This window comes from Ochotona princeps, chromosome 12 (assembly GCF_030435755.1).
Source record: "Ochotona princeps isolate mOchPri1 chromosome 12, mOchPri1.hap1, whole genome shotgun sequence".
Taxonomy (NCBI): domain Eukaryota; kingdom Metazoa; phylum Chordata; class Mammalia; order Lagomorpha; family Ochotonidae; genus Ochotona; species Ochotona princeps.
This window is the reverse complement of record NC_080843.1, coordinates 26,031,767-26,054,221: the sequence shown is the minus strand read 5'-3', so window position 1 is coordinate 26,054,221 and position 22,455 is coordinate 26,031,767. Positions and strand designations below refer to the sequence as shown.

Sequence of the window (22,455 nt, the reverse complement as noted above, 5' to 3'; positions counted from 1 at the left end):
GAGACCCAGAAAAAGATCCTGGCTCCTGATTTTGGATCCACCAAGCTCTGGTCATTGTGATCATTTGGGGAGTGAACTAGTGGAAATAATAAAATAAATCATTCAGTGTTTCCCGGCCGTTTTCTGGAAAAAGATGAGATACTCTGACAGTGTTGTTCCTGCTTATCTCTAACCAGATAACTTACTCCAGCAGGCTTTGCAGTAACACATACTTTCCCTTCTTCATTATTAGTATTTTTAAAAAGAAATTTACGTATGCAATGAAAGGGTTACTACGAACAAGGGAGAGACTGAAAGAGAGAGACCTCCCATCAGTGGCTTCCCACTCCCTGAATTACCCAGGCAGCCAGGGCCGGGCCAACACGAAGCCAACTCTATGCCGCTCTCCCACATGGTGCAGGGGCAGAGAGCTGGACGGGCAAGTAGAGCTGTCGGGACTCACACTGAGGCTCACAGGGACGCTGGCGCTGTGGGTGGCAGCTTGCCTCGCTTTGCCACAGCCCCGTTTCCCTCCTTTAAGGCAGTCTCTGTCTACTCTCTGCCCGGCCTAATGTCCACTCTCCCCTAAGGGTCCAGCCTTTCCCCAGGAGACCTTCTGGAAAGTTCCCTTCCCCTTCTAGCGGCCATCTCTGTATGTAGTCCCGAGACACATTACGCGATCACTACCACGCGCAAACTTTGCGTTCCCGTGATTCTCCACTCTCTTGTCTGCCTCCGCCACAGTGGATTCTTCAACTGTGTGTCCCCAGCACCTAACACGCGGTACTCGACAGAAACAGAGCCTAGTAGACACATAGAAAAGCGGCGGTGTGCAGCAGCAGGCGAGGCCTACTCGTCCCCTGTGTCCTCACAAAGTTGCAACACAGCGGCGACTCGGGGGCTCCCGCAGGCCCCGCTCTTTTCCGCTGGGCTGTGGGGACGGGGTCGGGGCTTCGCCGGCCAGAGCTCCGAGGCGCGCCCCCTAGCGCCACCAGATGACGGTGCAAGAAGAGGAGGGCGCCAGCGAGCACGAGGTCCCACAGCAGCACGGGGCGCATGCGCAGAGCGCGAGCGCTCCGCTGGGCTAGGGAGAGTCCAAGCGCGAGGGGAGTATGTCATCAGTTCACGATTTGATTGTGTCTCGAATAGCGAAGTAGTACCGATCGATTTTCCTATTCGATTTTGTCTTTCTTTAAAATACATGCACTTTATCTGTGGCTTTTCAGGGAGTGGTAAAGAGGCAGGAGGTGGTTAAACTCCTTTTCCTCCCTGAGGCACCCTCCTGCATGTTGGAGACTTGGGCGCGCCCAGGTCAAGGCGCGCGGGGGCGGAAGCGGCGGCGGCGACCGCGGCTGTCAGAGCTGGAAAGGGGCCGGGCCGAGTGGTCATGGAGGGTCAGCGCTGGCTGCCGCTGGAGGCCAACCCCGAGGTGGGCGCGGCTCGGGTCTGGGCTGGGGCCGCCGGCCGGGCGGAGGGGACCGGGCTGCTTGCCTGGCTGCAGTTTGGCTCTAAATGGCGTTCCCTCTCTCGTTTCAGGTCACCAACCAGGTGAGTCGCTTGGGACCCCGGAGTCGGTTCTGCCTTCTGGTCGGCTCCCCTGCTGGACTTCGGGATTTCATGTGGTGAGGGCGCCGCGGGTCCAGCTTGGGGCGGGTCCGCCCCTCTCAGGGCCGGCTCGCAGCCACCTGGCGCCCGGGGATGCTCGCGGCTCCCCGGTTTCAGGACGGTTCACCCCGTCTTCCTAGTCCCTTTGGCCTCTTTGCAAGCGCCAGTTCCAGGGTTTTCCCACCCTTGGACCTTCCGGGTGACTAATTTGCCTGCGATTCCTGACTCCGAGCTTTGTGAACTCGCCCACCCAGTCCCTGTAATTTCATCCACCGGCCGTACTGTGAACTCATCTTCCAATCGTGTCTTGCTCCATCGGGTCATTGCTTTCCGTCACCACGCCCCCTTTCTCTTCCAGTCTTACAAGGCCAGGAAGGTAGTTGCTTTTCAAGACCCTAGAAAGCTCTGCCTCATGGTCCGCCACATCCTTCTTTGTCACCGACAGCCTTCAGAGTTCGTCTTGGGATTTTGGGCGGGTTGGGGCTTGGATAGGGCATGGGGGCAGCATCCCCCAGCACTCGATCAAAAACACGTGAAGTGCTGTGAGGTGGACACCTGCCTTAGCAGGTGCGGCTCATCTTGCTGTGTTCTCAGTAGTTGTTCCCTTGCCCTTTTACCGCCTTCCTCATTTATGCTATGGTAGGCTCCTCTTCTCCACAGCCTGGCTTTTTTTCGTGGAAGACTAAACATTGCTTATGAAGTTTGAGCAAATTTGCAATGTAAACACACATGAGACAGGTGGGCCTGATCTTTAATTTCTTACTCAGGGTTCTTAAGTTTTTTAAATGACTACTATTCTCCCAACTTTACCTCGTGGTCATCCAGAAGTGTACCGAGCTTAAGCGCAACGTATGCCTTTTATACGATTCTGATGGCGGATTTTCCTTTTATTTTTGCCACTTTGAAATTTGCTACGTAATTTGTTCCCTTTGCCAATAAAAATCTTAAGGTCAAAGAAACTGATATTTGCAGTTTGTGGTTTATTGCAGTAGGGGAAAAAAGCAAGCTTCTTTCTCCTCGATCTCATCCAGAACTATTTTTACACCTTTCAGAGAAGCGGTTTCCCAGTGAGTGGGTCTGAGCTCCGCTCTGTTCGTCTGTGTCTGGTCTTTTACTAATACCATACTGTTTTGATTTGTGTAGTTTTATGGTAAGTCTTCACATGAGATTATGAATCTTTCAACTTTGCTCTTCATTTTCAAAATTGTTTAGATTTTGTACCCTAATCAACTAAGTAAGATTAAAAAAAAAAAAACAAAATTGTTCTAGTCACATTGCCCTTCCATGGAAGTTTTCACATCAGCTTGTCCGTTTCTGCAAAATGTACACTTTAGCAAAAGCTAACAACTGAAGTTTTGTGACTCTTGAGGTTGTACATCTTACCATTTATGTAGGTCTTTGATTTCTTTTATCGCTGTTTTGTCATTTCAGGAGCTGTTGGTCTGTTTTGGTAGGCTTATGAAATGATGATTTGAGGTGTTGTGGAAAGTGGTCCTGTTGTAAAATTTCAATTTCTAGTTGTATGTTGATTTATCAATGACTTTTTAAGATGTCTTTATATCTTGCAGCCTCGCTAAGTTATTTATTAGTTTGAGCTCTCCCTTCCTTTTTCTAGATGCTTTGAGATGTAGGCATTCGTGTTCGCTTTGAGTGGACTGTTTCATTCCTTTCTTTTCTGCATGCCTTTATTTCTTTTTCTTGCCCTGTGCACTGGTTAGGCTCCTGTGCAGTTGAGGAGGGGCTTGAGGCACCCTTGCCTTGTTTCCCATCTCGAGGGGAGCATTGGCTCTCTTCCCATGAGCTGTCAATTTCTCGTAGATCCTTTTTTATTTTTAAAATCAGGCTAAGGATGTCCCTTTCTTTTCTTAGTTTGCAGTGAGTTTTTATTATGGATCAATATTGCATTTTTGCAAATGTTTTTTCTGCATTCCTTAGGATGATTGTTTCTGCATAAACCTAAGAAGAGAAATTTTCCTAAAAAAAAAAAAAAATTTTTTTCTGACTGATTTTATCACCAATGTTACCCTAACATCAGACAAGCCCTATTAGGAGAAATAGTAGCCCCCGTGACCAGAGGCAATTATCAACTTCTTTGTTCTTCAGTTTCTAAGTTTATTAAAGGTTTATTATTTTTATTGGAGAATCAGATTTTAGAGAGTAGGAGAGTCAGAGAGGAAGATCTTCCATTTGCCGGTTCACTTCCCAAATGGCTGGAGCTGAGCCAATCCGTAGCCAGGAGTCAGGAGCTTCTTCTTCTTCTTGGTCTCCCATGTGGGTGCAGGGTCCCAAGGCTGAGGAACCGTCCTTGACTGCTTTTCCAGGCCACAAGAAGGGAGCTGGATGGGAAGCAGGACAGCTGGGACACAAACTGGTGCCCATATGAGATCCCGGCGCATGCAAGATGAGAACTTTAGCCACTAGGCTACTGTACCAGGCCATAAATTTATACTTTTTAAAGATTTATTTATTTTTATTTGAAAGATTTGCAGAGGGAAGGATAGATAGGAGAGAGAAAGATCTTCCAACCATTGGTTTACTCCCCAAATGGCCTCAGAGGCAGGAGCTGAGCTGATCCAAAGCCAGGAGCTTCTTGTGGGTCTTCCATGCAGGTGCAGGATCCCATGGACTTGGAGTGGATTGGAGCAGCTGGGGCAGGAACAGATACCCTTGTGGGATGCTCGTTCTAGCAGATGGAGGATTAGCCTTCATCTGATGGATCTGAGCCATTGTGCTGGGCCCAGTTTTTTAATTTTGTATAGCCTATCTTAGTCTTTTAAAATTGTTGTGGATATTAAATAAATTCTTGTGTTAAAATTTGCAACAGAATGTCTGGAACAAACCATGTGCTCTATGAATATTACGTGTTATAAGCTTTTGCTGCCGTTCCTCAGATCCATTTGATCTGTAACTGTTATGGACCTACCAAAACTTGCCATTCTCTGTCTTGCGACTGTAACACCATCTTTAGTGTGGACAACTGCAGTAGCCTCCTAACCAGTTTTTCTTTTCCTCCTTTTGCCTACCTCAAAAGCTGTTCTCCATATGCACTCAAAGTGGCCTTATGAAAATGCAGATCTCCTCTGTAGCTCTGCTTAAAACACTCCAGTGGTCCCTCAGGCCTGTTTGAATGCCCTTCAGTCTCCTTGCTATGGGCTGTCTCCCCCCTGTTTGTGTCATGATGCAGTCTGCCCAGCCTGTTCCTTCTTCAGACTTCTCATTTGCTCACTGTTTGTGTGAATCATCCTACTCCGAGTGGTTTTGTATTCTTTCTTGTCATTTATAACCCAACTTCAGTCCCTCTGGCCGTCTGTCTTTGGCTGTGAGGTTAAGGTACAGCTAAAATTTGTTCCGTCTTTCCCTCTGATACTCTTCACAATACTTTTCTCACTTTTTAAAACTATCCTGTAATGTGTTTGCTGGTTTAATATGCATAGCTCAGCGCTAGACTCTTAAGTTCTGTGAGAGCAGCGACTTGTCAGGATGGAGAATGGCTGTTGACTCATAGAGGGCTTTCAGCTGACAAACAGAAGAATGGGTGGGTCTTGTAAAGCTGCTTGCCTGCTCCAGAAAATCTTCCCCAAGATTATCTTTAATGTGATCCTGAAGTCTCTGCTTCGATCTTTCAGTGAGCAGTATTATGTCTCGTAAGATGGCTTCTTAAATTATGAAAATTAGAATACATACTTAGAAGAATTATATTTCTTTTAATTGAAACTAACTCTGCTTTTTGGTAACTTCCTCCAGTTACCCATTTGAAACCATACGAAGTAGGTTGTTACTAGAGATCCTCGGAGGAGGGAGTCGTGATCATTCGTGTCTCCCGCCCATGCCCAGGGTCTTCAGCTGTGCTGTCTTCTGAAACCTCCTTGTTACACTGACCTTCAGAAGATGGGACTCCCAGAGCTGCTACTGTATTCCACGCTGAATAGTCCGTGTTGAGTGTCATAGGGTGTTACCTCGTTGTCTAGAGTGGTACTACACATAGCACTGTGTCACCTTTCTTGTGTTTTGTGGCTAGTTCTTACTGAGCCTGCATGAACTAACCCCCTGTTGCTTAATCTCCATGTAAATCATTTTCAGTATTTTCTCATTTTCCATTTTAACCATTTTATATTTTGTTTTATCTCTATTAAAATTCATATAAACTAGTTTCCAAAGTACCTCTTCACATTTAACTGTTAGTTAAATTGCCTTGCTCCTTAATCTAGCAACTATTATTAGTATATCCTTACCAGCAGTAATATCAAACAATTATCATTGAAGTATGAATTCTGTCATTATTCAAATCGTTACAAAATGAATAGCGAGGCAGAATCTATGGCAGTTTTGAGTAGCTCATTAAATATGAGAAGGTGACTTTAGAGCTAATTTGGAAGGAAATTTTATTTTTGTATTTGTAAAAATTTATAAAAGCAGCTTTTGTAGTATGTTACCTGAATAATGAGGAAGAATTTATTCTCAGGCAAGGATACTGGTTTTATAGAGACAGCTAATCTACTGTATGGGTAAAACCAAGTAGGAGAAATACAGGCTTTGAGAACCCTCAGAAGTTCATTGTGAACTCAGTTGGAGAAAAAGGCACCAAGACAGACTCTGGGCATGGAGAGATGAGGCTGCAAGAGGAAACTGACACCAGAGCATCTGGGTATTCCCTGTGACTTCTGGCAGCGTGACACGGAAAACCCACCCAACTTCCCAGACGCAGTGTTCTTGTTGATAGAAAGATACATCAAAACCTGTCTAACCAGCAGGAGTGAAGGGGGATTTAGTAACACACCTAGCTCCATGCAGTAGTGCCAGAAAACATCTTAACACAAGGTAAAATATTGTTCATCTGCTAGGACGTTTTTCTTTAGGCCACAGAATAAACTTGACTAAAGATTTTTTAATAACTGCATATTATGATTTATTAATTGCTTTTTCTGGTTAGTCAAAGTATTAGAGAGGTTGTGAAAATTTAATGAACCAATCAGAATTTTTTGTAGCTTTATTACCTAATATTTAAATAGAAAAGCCAGAAGACTGGGATTAGAGGTTGCAAAATCCTATCTCCTAGTTGGGTCAAGGGATGCTTCCTTTCATCATAGAGCGGCTTTGCAGATGCGTTTCTGGGCCATTTTCTTTGTTTCTTTGGAGAAACTATTTTTGGTGTAGGTTTGAGACAGTAATTTTTAAAAATATACTATAAGTTTTATGCATTTAAATAAAATGCATATGTGCTAGATTTACAGATTTGTTGCAAACTATGTATATCTGATGTAAAGATAATGATTTTTAGGTGCTGGAGAATGAAAAGTTGGCTTTATACCATGCAAGCTACCTGCTGTTCATAGTTTAGAGAATTTCCATTTGAAGTGAGAGGTTCAATTGCAAAGCCTCTTCCCTGCTCTTTGCCCTGAGATTACTGCTGTTGATGCTGCTTTTATTTGTGTTCATATGATGACTTTGAATGTGAGTCTGACTCATGCCAACCTAGTCACAGGATATAAGTAACATACCTGATCCATATTGATTGGCTTGGACTTCTACACATGGGCCCCATTTCATTGATGATATGGATAGAAAGAGAAAACATGTTTCTGATGAAAATGTAATCATTTCTGTGATTTCATTTAAAGCATGATTTACTCATTTATTGTGCCCCTAGTTGGATACCAGATTCACTACAATACTGCATTGGTTCTTGGTACCTTTTATAATATCTAGCTTTGGCTGACATAGAGTTGATTTACAGTGAGGACCCTTGACTTCATAGTAAACTACAATTTTGTCCATACCATTTTTTTTCACTAAAATATTTAACTTTTAATTTGCATCACTTAGGTGCAATTATTCTTTATGTGAAATTGTGTGTGCCATCTTTATAACTTTATGACTATAAGTTTAGGGGGGATTTTTGTTTGCTTATTTCTCATTAAAAAAAAAAAAAAAGATTTCAAAATGAAGTGAGTTTCCTGTTACGCTCCGTAGAGTTTCTTCTGAGGAAAAGCGGAGGGGGAAGCATAATGATATCCCAAAATGCATGCCAAGCAGGGTATAACTGGAGTACTTTTCTGCTGGAAGAAAGCCAACTTTTGAAGCAGGATCACTTTGCTCCAGAGCTTTGGGATCTTTGCTTCAGCCCATCTCAGATATCTAGACCTGAAAGGTTGGAAACCAAAGCCTACTTCTCTAGCTCCATAACCCTCAGATTAGTTTACTAATGTAGACCCAATGCTCACTGCACAGTAGTATCTTGCAACAATATACAAAAAATGAAACATACCAGAGCTATCGCCTGGCCTTGAAAAAATAGTTTTTAGGTCATACAGTAATTTTAGAAGAGTTGGGAGTGAGTATGCAAGGTTTTCTATAACATTACCAGCCTTTTAGATATATTTGGGAGGAAGTGTCATTTATGAGTTTGCTTCTCAGGACAGTCAGTTCTATGCAGGCAGTAGAGGTGATTGAATGCATGCTAATTTTAGGTAGACACCAAATGTGTCTTTCCTGCCTCCTTAACTTGATGAAAATATGTTGATTAAGTATTCTTGATGAACATAGACTCTGCTGACATATGTGGAGGTACAGAGGCTAAATTATCTGTTAAAATGGTAGATGAACTCTTTAGCTCAATAAATTTAAGTTGTTTGGTCAGATAGAATGCTGGACAGTAGAATTAAAAAGTTAGGTATGAGTTTCTTCCCTTGACTTGGTCAGTTTTATGTTTTTTAAAGATTTATATATTCTTATTTGAAAGGCAGATTTTACGTAGGGAGGAGAGAAAGCGATGTTCGTTTTGCTGGTTTACTCCCCAAAGGGCAGCAAGAGCCAGAGTTAAGCTGTTTGAAAGCTGGGAGCCAGGCGGTTCTTCTGTGTCTTCCACATGGGTGCAGGGTCAAAAGGACTTGGTCCATCTTCTGCCACTCCCCCAGGCCGTCAGCAGAGAGAGAGAGAGAGAGAGAGAGAGAAACACTGAATATTGAGAAGGACCTGGATTAGGAAATTTGGAGAGAGTAGAGAATGGAAAGGGAAGTGATTGTGATTATTTTAATGAATTTTTAAAAGTTTGGAAGCATGACTAGGAATCATATGGAGAATGGAGATGCACAGAACTCCTTGTTTTCCACAGTCCTATACTGTTCTAGAGCATGTGGTTTGATACACACATGACCTAATAAACAAGCAAATTCAGAGCATTTACTTTTATTTGTTTATTTATTTGAAAAGTGGAGAGACAGAGACATAGACAAAAACTCCCACCCTTTGGTTTATTCCCCAACTAACCATAGACAGAACTGGGAAGTTGGCAATGCTTGCGTGGCAGGAACCCAATTTTCTTCAGCCACTCACTCCCAAAGTCTGCATTGGTGGGAAGCTGGCATCATCATGAGCGGGAAGCAAGGATCAAACCCAGGGACTGCCATGTGGGGTATGATAGCAGCCCAACCCACAGCTTAACTGCCATAGCAAATACCTGTCCCAGGGCTTTGTTCCTGTCCAATTATATTCACCATTAAGTTGATTCTCTTTTTTTTAAAATTTATTTTTATTGGAAAGGCAAACATACGGAGAGGAGAGACAGAGAGGAAGATCTTCCATCCGATGATTCACTCCCCAAGTGACCGCCACAGCTGGAGCTGGGCTGATCTGAAGCTAGGAGGCAGAGCTTCTTCCAGGTCTCCCACGTGGGTGCAGGGTCCCAAGGCTTTCACCTGTTCTCGACTGCTTTCCCAGACCACAAGCAGGGAACTGGATAGAAAGTGGGTCTGCCGGGTTTAGAACCGGTGCCCATATGGGATCGCAGCGCATGCAAAGGGAAGGCTTCAGCTGCTAGGCCACTGTGCTGGGTCCAAGTTGATTCTCTTCTATGCAAAGATAAATGGAAGGATGTGGAAAGTAACCATTTTGTTCCTTTTAAATGTAAAGATTTATTTGTTTTTATTTGAAAGGCAGGTTTTACACAATGAGAGAGATCTTCCGTCTACTGGTTAACTCTCCAAATGGCCACCAGTGACTAAAACTGAACTGATCTGATGCTGGGAGCCAGGAGCTTCTTCCTCCATGCACATAAGTGTAGTGGCCCAAGTACTTGAGCTATCCTCTGCTGCTTTCCAAGGCCATAAGCAGAGAGCTGGATTGGAAGTGGAGCAGCTGGAACACAAACCATTGTCCTTGTGGGATGCTGGCACGTACAGGTGGAGGATTGGCTTGTTGAGCTACCATGCTGGCTCCAAGGGTGTTCCTTTATTCAGTAAGGTATTTTTTTTTTTTTAATTTTTTACTTTTCATGACACAGCCATAGGCTTAGGGATTTTCCCTTTAAACAGGAAGATCATACAAAAACTGAGATGAATACATCATTCAGGTAGCATGACATGACTTCCATTGGTTTCGCAAGACTTTGTTTAATGGTCCAAGTATGTATTATTCTTCAGGGACAATTGCCTAAGCCATCTTTTCATATTTTGAAATTTTCAGATGATGCTAAAATGATATTATCATGTACTCTTCTTTTTAAAGAAGACTCTTTAAAAGGCAGAATGTCAGAGAAAGAGGGACAAAGAGAGAGAGAGGTCTGCCTTCTGGTTCACTCCCCAGGCGGCCAAAATCAGCAGGACCAGGCCAGGCTGGGGCCAACAACCTGTAGCTCCATCTGGCTCTCCCACATTGGTTACAGGTGCCTAAATACTTAGGCCATCTTCCAGTTAGCAGGGGGCTGAATCGGAAAGGAGTAGAACATTGGAATTGAACTGGTGCTCCAATATGTTGTTCCAAGTGGTGGCTTAACTTGCTTTACCAGAGTGCTGGCTGTTATTTTTGAGGTGAAACTGTAGTGATACATTTTTTAAAAGGTTTATTTGTTTATATTTGCTTGAAAGGCAGAGTGGTAAAAGAAAGTAAGGAAGAGCTCCCATCCTCTAGTTCATTCCTCAGGTGCCTGTTTCAGCCAGCACTGGGCAAGGCTGAAGCCAGGAGCCTAATACTAAATCCAGGTCTCCAGTTTGGGTGCCAGGGACCAAAGTTCTTCAGTCATTCACTGCAGCCTCCCAAGATATATTAATAGGAAACTGGATGAGAAGTGCATTAGCTGGGATTTGAACCAACACACCAGTGTGATATGGAGGCAACCCAAATGGTGTCTTAACCCGCTAAGCCTCAACATTCACCTCAATGGACTATTTTTAATATACTTTTGTTTCCTTTGTTTTTTCTATCATTTATGTTTGACAATTTACTTTTAAGAATCATTAACATCTTTCAGTACAAACAATTGTTAAGAATTGGTAAAATTGAGATTTTTTTTTCTGTGTATGATAGGTTAAGGTCTTGTGTCTTATTTTCCAGTGAATTTATGCAGTTTTAAAATATTGTAATAATTTGTTATGTACTCTGGTTTCATTGTGTAATGATAAGGAAGCCAGTATTTTACTTCCAATATCAGTAAGTTGTGATGTTCACACCTGTGTTACCTGATTTACGGTCACTTACTGTGATTTTTTTTTTTGACTTATACTATTTTTTGCTCACTGGTATAATTCTCAGTTGTTTTAAACCTTCAGGCATCATTTTTGATAAATAGGATAAGCTGTGTTGATCTGTTGAAATAATAATTTGCAGGAACTGAGAACATTTTAAGTGTAAAGTTCTGACAAGAAGTTCTACGTATCAGTGAAGTCAACTTGTTTGTGTTTGGTAATGTCCTGGCATGGTTCATTGATTGCCAAAGTAATGCCTTTGGAAAAGGGGATTTTTGTTTCATGTGCAATGAATTTTTAGTGCCTGTTACATGATATAAACAAGTTGCTCTCTCTTTCTACCTGCTGTGTTGCATTTATTTTACTCTGTCCCAGCCTTCCTAAGTTATAATTGACAACCAAAGGTCGCATGTACCTTGGAGCACCTGACGCTTTGATGTACGCTGCTGGAGTGCCTCCTGTGCGGTGTGTGCTGCCGAGGCAAGCGCTGCTTGAGTTCTTACTGAACAACTGTGTTATTTGTATTGAATCTCCTTGTGTTTATTAGACACATAATGCATCCTTGTTGGTCACTTTATTGTTAACACTAGGCTGTTTTTTTAAAAAAAATTATGAGTTAATTTTTTATTTTATTTATTTTTTTTACTAGTTTCTGAAGCAATTAGGTCTGCATCCTAATTGGCAGTTTGTTGACGTATATGGAATGGATCCTGAACTTCTTAGCATGGTACCAAGACCAGTCTGTGCCGTGTTACTGCTCTTCCCTATTACGGAAAAGGTAACTGCTAATTGAGATGTAAAATTGCTGGTGAATAAAAAAGTGCTTTCGTTGTTGAATTAAAAGTACAGCATTTGGGGTAGGTGTTATGGTATTATGGGGTATTATCAGAAGCCAACTTCCCATATTGAGTGCCAGTTTGCGTCTTGACTGGTGCACCTCAGATCCCACTTTATGCTAATGTGCCTGGGAAGGCAGTGGAGGATAGCCCACATACTTGGGTCTCTGCCGTCCTCGTGGGAGAGAAGAATGGAATGCTTGGCTTCTGACTCTCATTTGACCCAGCCTAGGCTTTGCGGCCATTTGAGGAGTTAGCTAAGGCTGGGAGAGTTCAACCTCTTCCTCACCCATTCTTTTTGTCTCTCTGTCACTCTGATAGCCACATAAATAAATAAACAAACAAACAAAGAAGTCTTTTTAAAAACATAAATGTGTAGTCTTTAAGAACAAATGGCCCCTCCTCTTGTATAAAACCAGACAGTTTAACCAAGAAGGAAATCTTAGCAATGTCTGTTTAAGAAGTGATATTTAGAATTTGTATTTAGAATCTATAAGTTTAGATTTATAGAATGACAAAATAAAGCTAGGTGAGACATAACATTAGGTTAATGTTCTTTCATAAAATGTGGTTAATTTGCTGTAACTGTACTGATGGGACACTTAATATATTTTGATTATATGCTTTAAAAAATTTTAAGTACCAGAATACTCCATACTTTGGTCCTTTCTTCTAAAATAATGTTATATGTAGTAAGGTCACAACTTTTAAATACATTTAAAAATAGCTTTTGAATTTAATGTCCTTCTGATTTTATCTTTAAACTTAGAAATGTTAGGAATTTGGTATCTATAAAAAATGAAGAAGCATATGCAGGGGCAGACATGGAAAAATGAGATATTTGTGCTTTGTACAGATTCAGGTCATCTTTTTCAGAAATAAACAGAGCCAAATCTCACAAATTAAAAATTGTGCTTTGCTTAATATTAGGATTACTTGGATCATTTTTATGTATCCTAACTAATGAATCCTAGTTCAATATAAAATAAATCACATTGAACATTTTCTTTCTTCTGCTTGAGGGTTCTGCAAAACCAGTTGCGGTCAAGTGTGCTTGATGATGAGAATGTGTTCTGGGGGTGTGTCAACAGCTGATTTCATTGTGTGGATGTGACACAGTGTGCTTAACACCGACATGGTGGCATTGGCCAAGCACCAGACCAGCCTCTTGATGTAGTCACGAGACTTGGTAAACATGAGCTATAGGAGCACTGTGAGTGACTTTTTAAGTAGAAGGAGTACACTCTAAAATGAACAAAGTATAGCATAGTAAATACATTAACCAGAAGCATAATCATTTATTATCTTTACTAAGTGTTGTGTATTATACATAATTGTATGTGATGTGCTTTTATGTGACTGACAGTGCAGTAGCTTTGCACCATCATTACCATGAATACATGGATAATACATTGTGCTTGTGATATTATACTACCTGGGAAATCAGTATGTGTAAAGAATTTTTCAGCTTCATTACAATATATTTTTTAAGGTTTGTTTATTTGAAATGCACACTAACAGAGGAAGAGGGAGTAAGAATGAGAGAGAGACAGAGCGAGAGAGAGATAGAGAGAGATGTTCCATTCACTGATTTCCTCCCTAAACGGCTCCAATGGCTGATGCTAGACCAAGCCAAAGACAGGAGTCAGGAATTCCATCATTCTCCCACGGGGGTGGGGACAGAGGCCCAAACATGTGGGACATTGTCTGCTGCCCTCCCCAGTGCATCAGCCAGAGTGGGGCAGAATTGGAGCAGCACTGGGGAGGGCATGCTGGCATCACAAGCAGCGATTTAACATGCCATGGCACAACATTGGCCCCTCCATCACAGTGTGAAGGGGGTCACTATATTAATCGTGGTCTATTGTTGACCAAAATGTCATTTCGTAGTCCATCACTATATTTCATCAAATAAATGATACTTCTTCATTACTTATGGAATATCCATAGAGATTTAAGAGTTAGAAAATTTGTTTTGATTTTTCAGTATTAGATCATACTCTTATTTTATTTATGTGAATTAATTCATATTGGCTTACTCTGAAAACTGTTTAAAAATTTGATTTAGAAGCATATTCATAAAGTTCTTGTTCTAGCATAGACTATTCATTGTTTCCTAAACCTCTGTTTTCTCTAGACATCATTTATTTTCTTTTTTATAAGGACTCAGCAGAATTTTTCTGGAGAGGGTCAGAGAGTAAGTACTTTTGGCTTTGTAGGCCTCAGAGCCTCTGTTGCAGCCATTGAACTTGGCCTTGAAGGCAGTTGTAGACAATACATAAATGCTGTTCTGTTTTTGTAAGTAGGCAGTGGGTTGTGGGCTGCTGACCTCTACTGGAGTTTGGAAATTATGGGGGAAAAAAATCAACAAAAGTTATACTCTCCTTGCATATTTTCTTAACCTCTTTAATTGTTTTTATCACCATGTTTACAATTACGAAGCTGAGCTATGGAGAGATTCCATAGCTTGCTACAGTTGCTCAGCAAATAATAGAGGCAGGACGTGGATGCAGGCAGTCACTGTAGTGGCCTCACTTTTGACGTTGTTACACCAAATTGCTTCTATGACCAATTATAATGGGGAGTGTTAGCAAATATAGCAAGATTTTTAATATAGTATAAATTTTATTAATATAGTACTCTTTATTAAAAGGAAAATATTTTCACCATAAGTCACCTAGAAATGTGAAAATTAGGAAATGCAAGTCCTTCAGTTATCACTTAGCCCAATAATGGTTAGATTTTTGCGTATCCTTTCAAACTTTTCATTGTGTAAATATTTTTAAAACATAAATGGGAATCAAAGAAATAACTTATAAACTCTCATGATTATGTTAGATTTCTACATCAGAAAATGTAGATCTACTTTATTTTTCCTAAAATGGTCTGTAGTATTTTTATTATGTTCCAGAGACACATATTAGCCAAATCTCCACTGAAAACTATTTATGATTTTTGCAGTTTATGTTCTTAGAAGTAAATGACAATACTTCAGACAATTCTTGGACAAATGGAATTCAAAGCTAATCTTATTTTAGTGTAAAACATTGTGAAATTGTACCTATGTGGAGAAAATGTATATTATGAAAAAACTATGCAAGGATTTCATTTTTTGTCTTTGAATTCCACTTTTAATGAGCATTTTTAAAACTCCATTTAAGCATATGTATATAAACAATATATATACATATATATATATTTGCACATTTTAAAGATTGTCTTCAGCTGCTATAAAGGAAGTTGTTGTTAGGGGATACAAACATTTGAAATGCTTACTAATGTTGCGTGTCCCCTAACATGGTTGTTTATTTCTATTCTTTATTTTTTTTCTTTTAAAGACTAGTATTTATTTATTTGTTATGTAGGGAATGCCAGAGAGAGAGAGAGAAACAGAGAGAGGGCTCAAATGTATGAGAGAGAGATTTCATCCACTGATTCATTTCCCAAATAGTTGCAAAGGCCAAGAGCCAGGAGCTTCTTCTGGATCTGCCATTTGGTCTCCCTGGTCCATCTTCTGCTGCTTGTCCAGGTGCATTAATGTGGAACTGAACTGGAAGTTGAGCAGCTGAAACTCACATTGGCACCCGTGTTGGATGACACTGTAGGTGGAAACTATCCACTATGCCGTGGCGCCAGCCCCTGTTTGTGTATTTTCAGTAACAGTGCAGTAGAATGCATTTTCACCCACATCCTTACCATCACTGATATTACTATTCTTTTTCAAGTATCTTGTCAGTCTGGAGGGTGATAGATTGATTCATTTACATACTTAAATCTTTTCTGTTTTAAAGGTTTCATCATCTGTTGTCTCTTACATGTGTGATAGCTACCAATTGCTTGAGCCATTGCCACTGCCTTCCAGGGCATGCAGTAATGGAAGCTAGAGTGAGGAGCTGGCTGTGTGGGAACATGAGTTGTTAGGCCAAATGCCCATCTTGAGTCCTTTTTGTATTTAGTTCAGAAGCAGAGAGAGGCAGAGACAGAGAATTTTTTTTTCTGGTTCACTCCTCAGACGTCCACAACAAGTTCAGCTGGGCCAGGCCAAAGCCAGAAGCCGTGACCTCCGTCCAGCTCTCCCGTGGGGGTAGGAGGAGTCCGAGGGCTTGAGCCATCACCAGGTGCTTCCCCTGGTGCACGTTAGCAAGAAGCTGGAATTGTAGCAAAGCTGGCCCTCAAACCTGGGCACGCCAGTATGGGCTGCTGGTGTCCCAAGCAGCGTCTCAGGTGCTGCTCCCCAACACTCCAGCTGTCCTGGAGTCCTGTTCATGTCACTTTTTACATGTAGACTACTGACTTTTTTCTTTTTTAATAGTATGAAGTATTCAGAACAGAAGAAGAGGAAAAGATAAAATCTCAGGGACAGGATGTGACATCATCAGTATATTTCATGAAGCAAACCATCAGCAATGCCTGTGGAACAATTGGATTAATCCATGCTATTGCAAACAATAAAGACAAGATGCACTTTGGTAAATGGCTTCATTATTGTTATTTTATATCCTAATGATAATATCAGTGAACACTAGGGGGTGCTGTAACTCTTTCAAACTGTAGCATATGTGCGGGCTCTTTTCCCGTATTCCTGTATGTTGATAAACAGCAGATGAATCCACTGGTTTGAGTTCTGGCATTTATTCCAAGATTCTTATATTCCTTATTTGCAAATGCAGAAATTTTACATAAAACATGATTAGTATTTCCATAAATTAGTTTCTGTTATATCAAGCTTTTTCAATTTTATCATCTTTGATGTTCTCAGAGTCTGGATCGACCTTGAAAAAATTCCTGGAAGAGTCTGTGTCAATGAGCCCTGAAGAACGAGCCAGATACTTGGAGAACTATGACGTCGGTACCTCCTTTCTTTCATTCTCTTGAATGTGGGCAAAATATTGTGGAATTGCAGATTCTATTAGGGAGCTTGTCATGAAGCTAATATTGAGTCAATATGAATTTTATTTATTCAAACTTCTTGTACTTTTCGTTTAACTATCTGAAATAGCTGAAATAGCCACAAATATTGGTAAATTGCAACTTTTCTATATCCAAAGCTAAAGGAGCAAACTAAAGCAATTAGACTTATAAATTAATAACATATCTTATGATTGAGTGTTAATTACCATTCTATTTCTTTAATAAACATAAGCAGTGACTTAATGTGTCTTTCAGTGGGAACTTGGAACTAGACTGAAACGAAAGGATAAAATGAAAGCTGAAGGTAGACATCAAACCATTCTCTAGCTGCTTTATCAGTGAAATGCTAGGCTATACAATAAATATTTATCTTCATAACAGTGTTTTACAATAGTTCCTTAAAATTTAGTATTTTTGAAATTGACTTTGTGAAGGCTTCTTTAAATAACATTAAGTTTATTCTAAATTTTTTGAGACTAACAGTGTAATTACAAATTCCTTGGCTAAAATAATAGCATGTGCAGCTGTGCCCATTAAATCATTTGATTAGGTCATATTTAGCATGCTAACATGCTTTATTTAAAATTACTTTTTCTTTAGGATACCTGGAGATTTATGTAAAAATAGTGTGAAAGTCACCAATAATTCCATCAATGAGAAATGGCTGCCATTAATGATTTTTACAAATATAAATACACAAATTTTTGGAAATAAAAACTTGATCACACTATAATTTTGGTTTATAGCTTTCTTTTTTTCACTGAACTTACCATAAATTATTGCATGCCAGTAAGTATACATTTGACCTTATTATTTAATGACTGCATGGCTTTCCATTGAATAGTGTTTTATTTAATAAAATATTGTTGAAATTTAAGTTTCCTCTTTTTCACTGTTTTAAAAAAATCCCTCCAAGATGCATCACTGTAACTAAATCTGTGAATATTCTTAATTCTATAATGTCTAATTATATGTGAATGGATAGGCTCCAGAACTTGCTGGATAATACGAGTTTGCATGTTTTTAAGGCTTTGATACACACCGCCAACCTACCGTTCATAAAGGTTGCACTTCACCTGGACTCTGCATATTTGCTAATAGAAGGAATCATAAGATCATTTTTTTTTTTAAAGTTCAGCAGGCCAAAGTTACTAGGTTCCAACAAGTTCAGGCTTTTGGTCCGTATTCCTAAACTGCTGATTGAAGTTGCATGGTTGGGCATAAATACTGCTGGAGCTGCAGAGGAACCTGGAGCCCTGAGAGTCAGATGAAATAAACTACTTCGCTCTGTGAGGTGCTCACTATGTTCCAGTCTCAGGTGGATGAAGTCTTCTGTGTTAGCAGTTTCTAACCGTTAGGGAAATTACATGACCCTTGCTTGTCCCCAGGACATACAAATAGATATTTATGTCATCAGAGAGCTGTGGGTTAGAAAGTAGGGCAGTTCATCTGCTTTATTCAGACAGCATCCTGAAATATCCAGTATCGAACTCTTTCAAAGTATTGTTTCTTTATGAGATTTTAGATTTTAAGCTTTGTTGTTTTCATTTCAAAAGTTGGACATGGTAGCTTTCTATAAATACCTTGTATTCTTTTTACAGGCCATTCGTGTTACTCATGAGACCAGTGCCCATGAAGGTCAGACAGAGGTATTGCAAACTTTTTCTTCTATGTGTATGTTTAACTATATTGTTAGGCCATGTAGTCTTAGAAATTTATTTGGCCTTTTTTTCTTCCTTTGGGAGAATTTGCTTACGCACAAACAGAAAGCTGCAGAAGAGCACGCCTGACAAGTTCTTACCATGCAGCTTGGCGTCTGTCGGCTCACCTTAGACAGATCGGCTCACTTTAGACAGACAGTAGACGTTGGTTTTGATGGATAGTTGGCTTTGACTAACAGGTAGCCTGAGTCTTCCCTATCAAATTCTTGTGACTTCAAAATGTTTTGAGGACCATATCTGCACGGTTGTGCAGTTAGATAGCCCATGTGACTAACATGCTCGGCTTCCAGCAAAAACACATCATTTTCTTTCTTGGATAATCTTTATCATCTCTTGTTGGCCAGTTCAGCGGAGTCACTTCCGTTATCTGTTTATTTCATCCTGTCAGTTTCTCTCATTCCCCCCTCCATTTTTTCTTTCTTTCCTTCTTCCCAGTTTTCACTGTCCTACTCTTGGGGAAGGGAGTCAAAGCATTTTAGTCAAAATGAGTAGACTCTGGTTAAAGCTGTTTGTATTTATCACATATTTAGGTGTTAATCCTGGAGAACTGTAGACTTCTTTCTTATGTATGAGTTGAAAGCACATATTAGCATATATAAAATGACATTATACTTTAAAATACTTGTAAAATATTCTCATCATCTTTAAAATTTTTTTGAGAAAACCATTTTTCTATTATGATGTAACTGCAGTTTTTCTTTTATTTTTTTTAAACATTTATTTTAAAATTAGAGTTGCAGAGAAAGGGAAGACAGAGAGAGATCACCCTCTGTTGTTTCACTCCCCAAACTGCTTCAGTGGCCAGCATTGAGTCAGGCTGAATCCAGACGTCCAGAACTCCATCTGGGACTCCCATGTTGGCATCAGGGATCTGAAGGACTTGAGCCATTTTTCCAGTTGCTTTCCCAAGTACATTAGGAGGGAGTTGGATTGAAAGTGGAGCAGCTGAGTCTTGAACCAGTGCTCATATGAGATGTTGGCATTGTGGGTGGCATTTTAACTGGCTGTGCCACATCGCTAACTCCCTATGGTAATTGGATTAAGCAGGGTAACTGAATGTTACACTAAAATCATTTAGGAATTAAAATATGAGTTTTGCTGTAGTTATACTTTCTTGGTTTCCCCTTGATTCTGCTTTGAAAGGTATATATTGTTGTATCTGTGCATACATGCAAGTGTCATACCTAAACAGCTCTAGCCCCAGCATGGAAATGAATTGAATGCTTTGCCTTTTGTATTGTTTTCTATAATCCTGAGCAGGCTGTGAATCTTCCATGATTTACCTTTTCAGTTTGCAAATTGTAGGTGGTAAAATTCATGCTCATGGATGGCTGCAGATGTGTAGGTTTAATTGGTGATGATAAGGCAGTTAAGACACAGGTGTCCCACATTAGAGGAGCTGGGTTTCATTTCTGACCCTGGTTCTGATTCTTAATTCCAGCTTCCTGCTAATGCAGACCCTGAAAAGCAGTGATGATGGCTCAAGTAATTGAGTTCTTGCCATCTGTGGGGGAAACCTACGTTCCAGGCTCCTGGCTTAGGCCTCAGCCCTTTGAGGGAGTGAATCAGCAAATGAAAGTACCTTCTCCCCTTCTCTTGCTTTTTCTCTGCTTCTCAAATTTCAAAATTCATTAATAGGTACAGAGTGCTTTAATACGTAGTCACTTAAAAAAAGTTTACCATACCTTCTCTTGAAACCTCATCCAAATTGTGCCTTCAACTACATCTTCCTAGGGGGTGTTCACATCTGCTTTTCTAGCCCTGCACTCTTTAATTCTCTACATCTGAAACACCTGTTTGACATCACCTGGATGATGTACTGATACTTCAGAATGCATTTGTCATTGTTGGACCTTATTGTCCATCTTAGACTTTTTCCTTTGTTTTCCTGTTACAGTAGTGTCAGGATACATTTTCGATGTTATCACTAATGCAGATTTGTTTTAACTCCTCATTTGAAAGGCATGCCTCATAGGCAAATTCTTGATCTTTACTCTGTTTTGAATGCCTATTTTTAAAAGTTTATTCTCATTTTCTTGTAAGGTGGAATCACACAGAGACACAGACAGGCAAATAACTGTTTGTTGAGCTGAGCCTGGAGTTGGCACTTCATTACCGGATGCTAGCAGTGCCAGTACAGCTTCATCCACCGAGCCAAAATCCCTAACCTTTGAATATTTCTTCTAATTCTCATTCATTTTTATGCAGTTCTGCTGGAATTCTTCATCTGTGCTGAAATGCAACTTGAAGAATCAATCGTCTATTTCAATTTTTTTCTGGTCTTTCTCTACTGCATAAAGTACTGATTCTCAAGATGCTATGGAGGTGGAGTTAGAATTTTCTGACCTTTTCAAACTATACTGTAATGAGAATTAGTCTTTCCTACTCTTTTTTACACAGTTGAGCATCAAAAGTAAGCCATTTTAAATGTATATTATGGCTCTGAAATGTATTGGGTTGAAAAAAGTGTCTAAGATCACTTTCTCAAACCTTTGCAATCAATTTCAGTTCCTTTAAACCAGCTGCATTTAAGATGCCCTTTTTTTAAAAAAAATGTTTATTTGTATTGGAAAGTCAAATTTACAGAGAGGAGAGAAGGAGAGAAAGATCTTCTGTCTGCTGGTTCACTCCCCAAGGGTCCCCAACATCCGAAGCCGAGCCAATCTGAAGCCAGGAGCTTCTTCTGGGTCTCCCACATGGATGCAGGATCCCGTCTTTCGGCAGTCCTCTGCTGCTTTTCCAAGCGAAAAGCATGGAGCTGGAAAGGAAGTGGTGCAGCCAGGACATGAACAGGCACCCATGTGGGATCCTGGCACGTGCAAAGTGAGGACTTCAACCGCTAGACTACTGCCCTGGGCCCAGGATGCCTAACTTTTTTTTTTTTTTTTATTAATTATTTTGCATTATGTGACAGTTTCATAGGCTCTGGGAATCCCCCCACCCCTCCCCACGCCCCTCCCCCCTGGTGGATTCCTCCACCTTGATGTAGTATTACAGTTCAAATTCAATCAAGATTCTTTCCTTGCAAACATATACCAAGCATAGAGTCCAGCTACTTATTGTCTAGATGGGTTGAACAGCTTCTTGGGGAGACCATTTCTGGTCCAAAGTTAGAGCTGGTAGAATATCATCCCAGTCAATTAAGAGTCCCAATAGCAGGATGCCTAACTTTTTAACACTGTTTCTCTTTAAATGTTTCTCTCTTGGGTTTCTTCTTTTGTTTTAGGATCTATTTGTTTATCTGAAAAGCAGGTAAACAAATAAGCAGATAAAGAGAGAGAGATCTTCCGTCCAGTTGTTGGTTCACTCCCCCAAATGACTGCAAAGCTGGGGCTGGATCAGGCCAAAGCCAACAGCTTGGGCTGTGTCGGGATCCATTGTATGGGTGGTAGAGACCCAAGTATTGAGCCATTCTCCACTGCCTTCCCAGGTGCATTAGTAGGAAGCTGGATAGATAGCAGAGGAGCCAGAACACGAATAGGTGCCTATGCAGGATTCACCATCTCCAGCAGCTGTTTAAGCCACTGTGCCAAAACACTTATCCCCAACTCTTGTTCTAATATTGCTATATTTATAGCTCCATCTTCATTTTTATTTCTTTTTAATTTTTTTACTCTAATTTTTAAATTATAGATGATATTTACATAGTCTCAGATAGGGAGGATCTAGGGTTAAGGAGAAGTGGGTGTGATCATTGTTTCTAAGCTTTCTATTTCTTCTTCCCATTTCTGGGGGAAGGGGAGAGATGAGAGGATAGGCCATACTCAGCCTCCCTACCACCCAGTGCCCAAGCATGGGGAAAGGCCACCCAGTAGTAACCCAGGGTCACAATGGCACCTGTTCCGAAGGTTCTGCCCAGGTGCATTGCATAGTTTCAAAATTCTGTCAGTCTTGCTGATCTATGGATGAGGAATCCCCTCCAATGTCCATTGGCGGACACCTTCA

General features: G+C 40.6%; 1 protein-coding gene across 1 annotated transcript in view; it reads left to right on the top strand.

The window, feature by feature from the left end:
• Positions 1–1,515: 1,515 nt before the first annotated feature.
• Positions 1,516–22,455, top strand: part of UCHL3 (ubiquitin C-terminal hydrolase L3) — a 51,686-nt gene continuing 30,746 nt past the window's right edge. Inside the window, exons 1-5 of the mRNA XM_058670646.1 lie at positions 1,516–1,601; positions 11,692–11,820; positions 16,191–16,347; positions 16,638–16,723; positions 18,391–18,438. Coding sequence (XP_058526629.1) covers positions 11,746–11,820; positions 16,191–16,347; positions 16,638–16,723; positions 18,391–18,438 — 366 coding nt within the window. The 5' untranslated portion in view covers positions 1,516–1,601; positions 11,692–11,745. The remainder of the gene's footprint in view (positions 1,602–11,691; positions 11,821–16,190; positions 16,348–16,637; positions 16,724–18,390; positions 18,439–22,455) is intronic.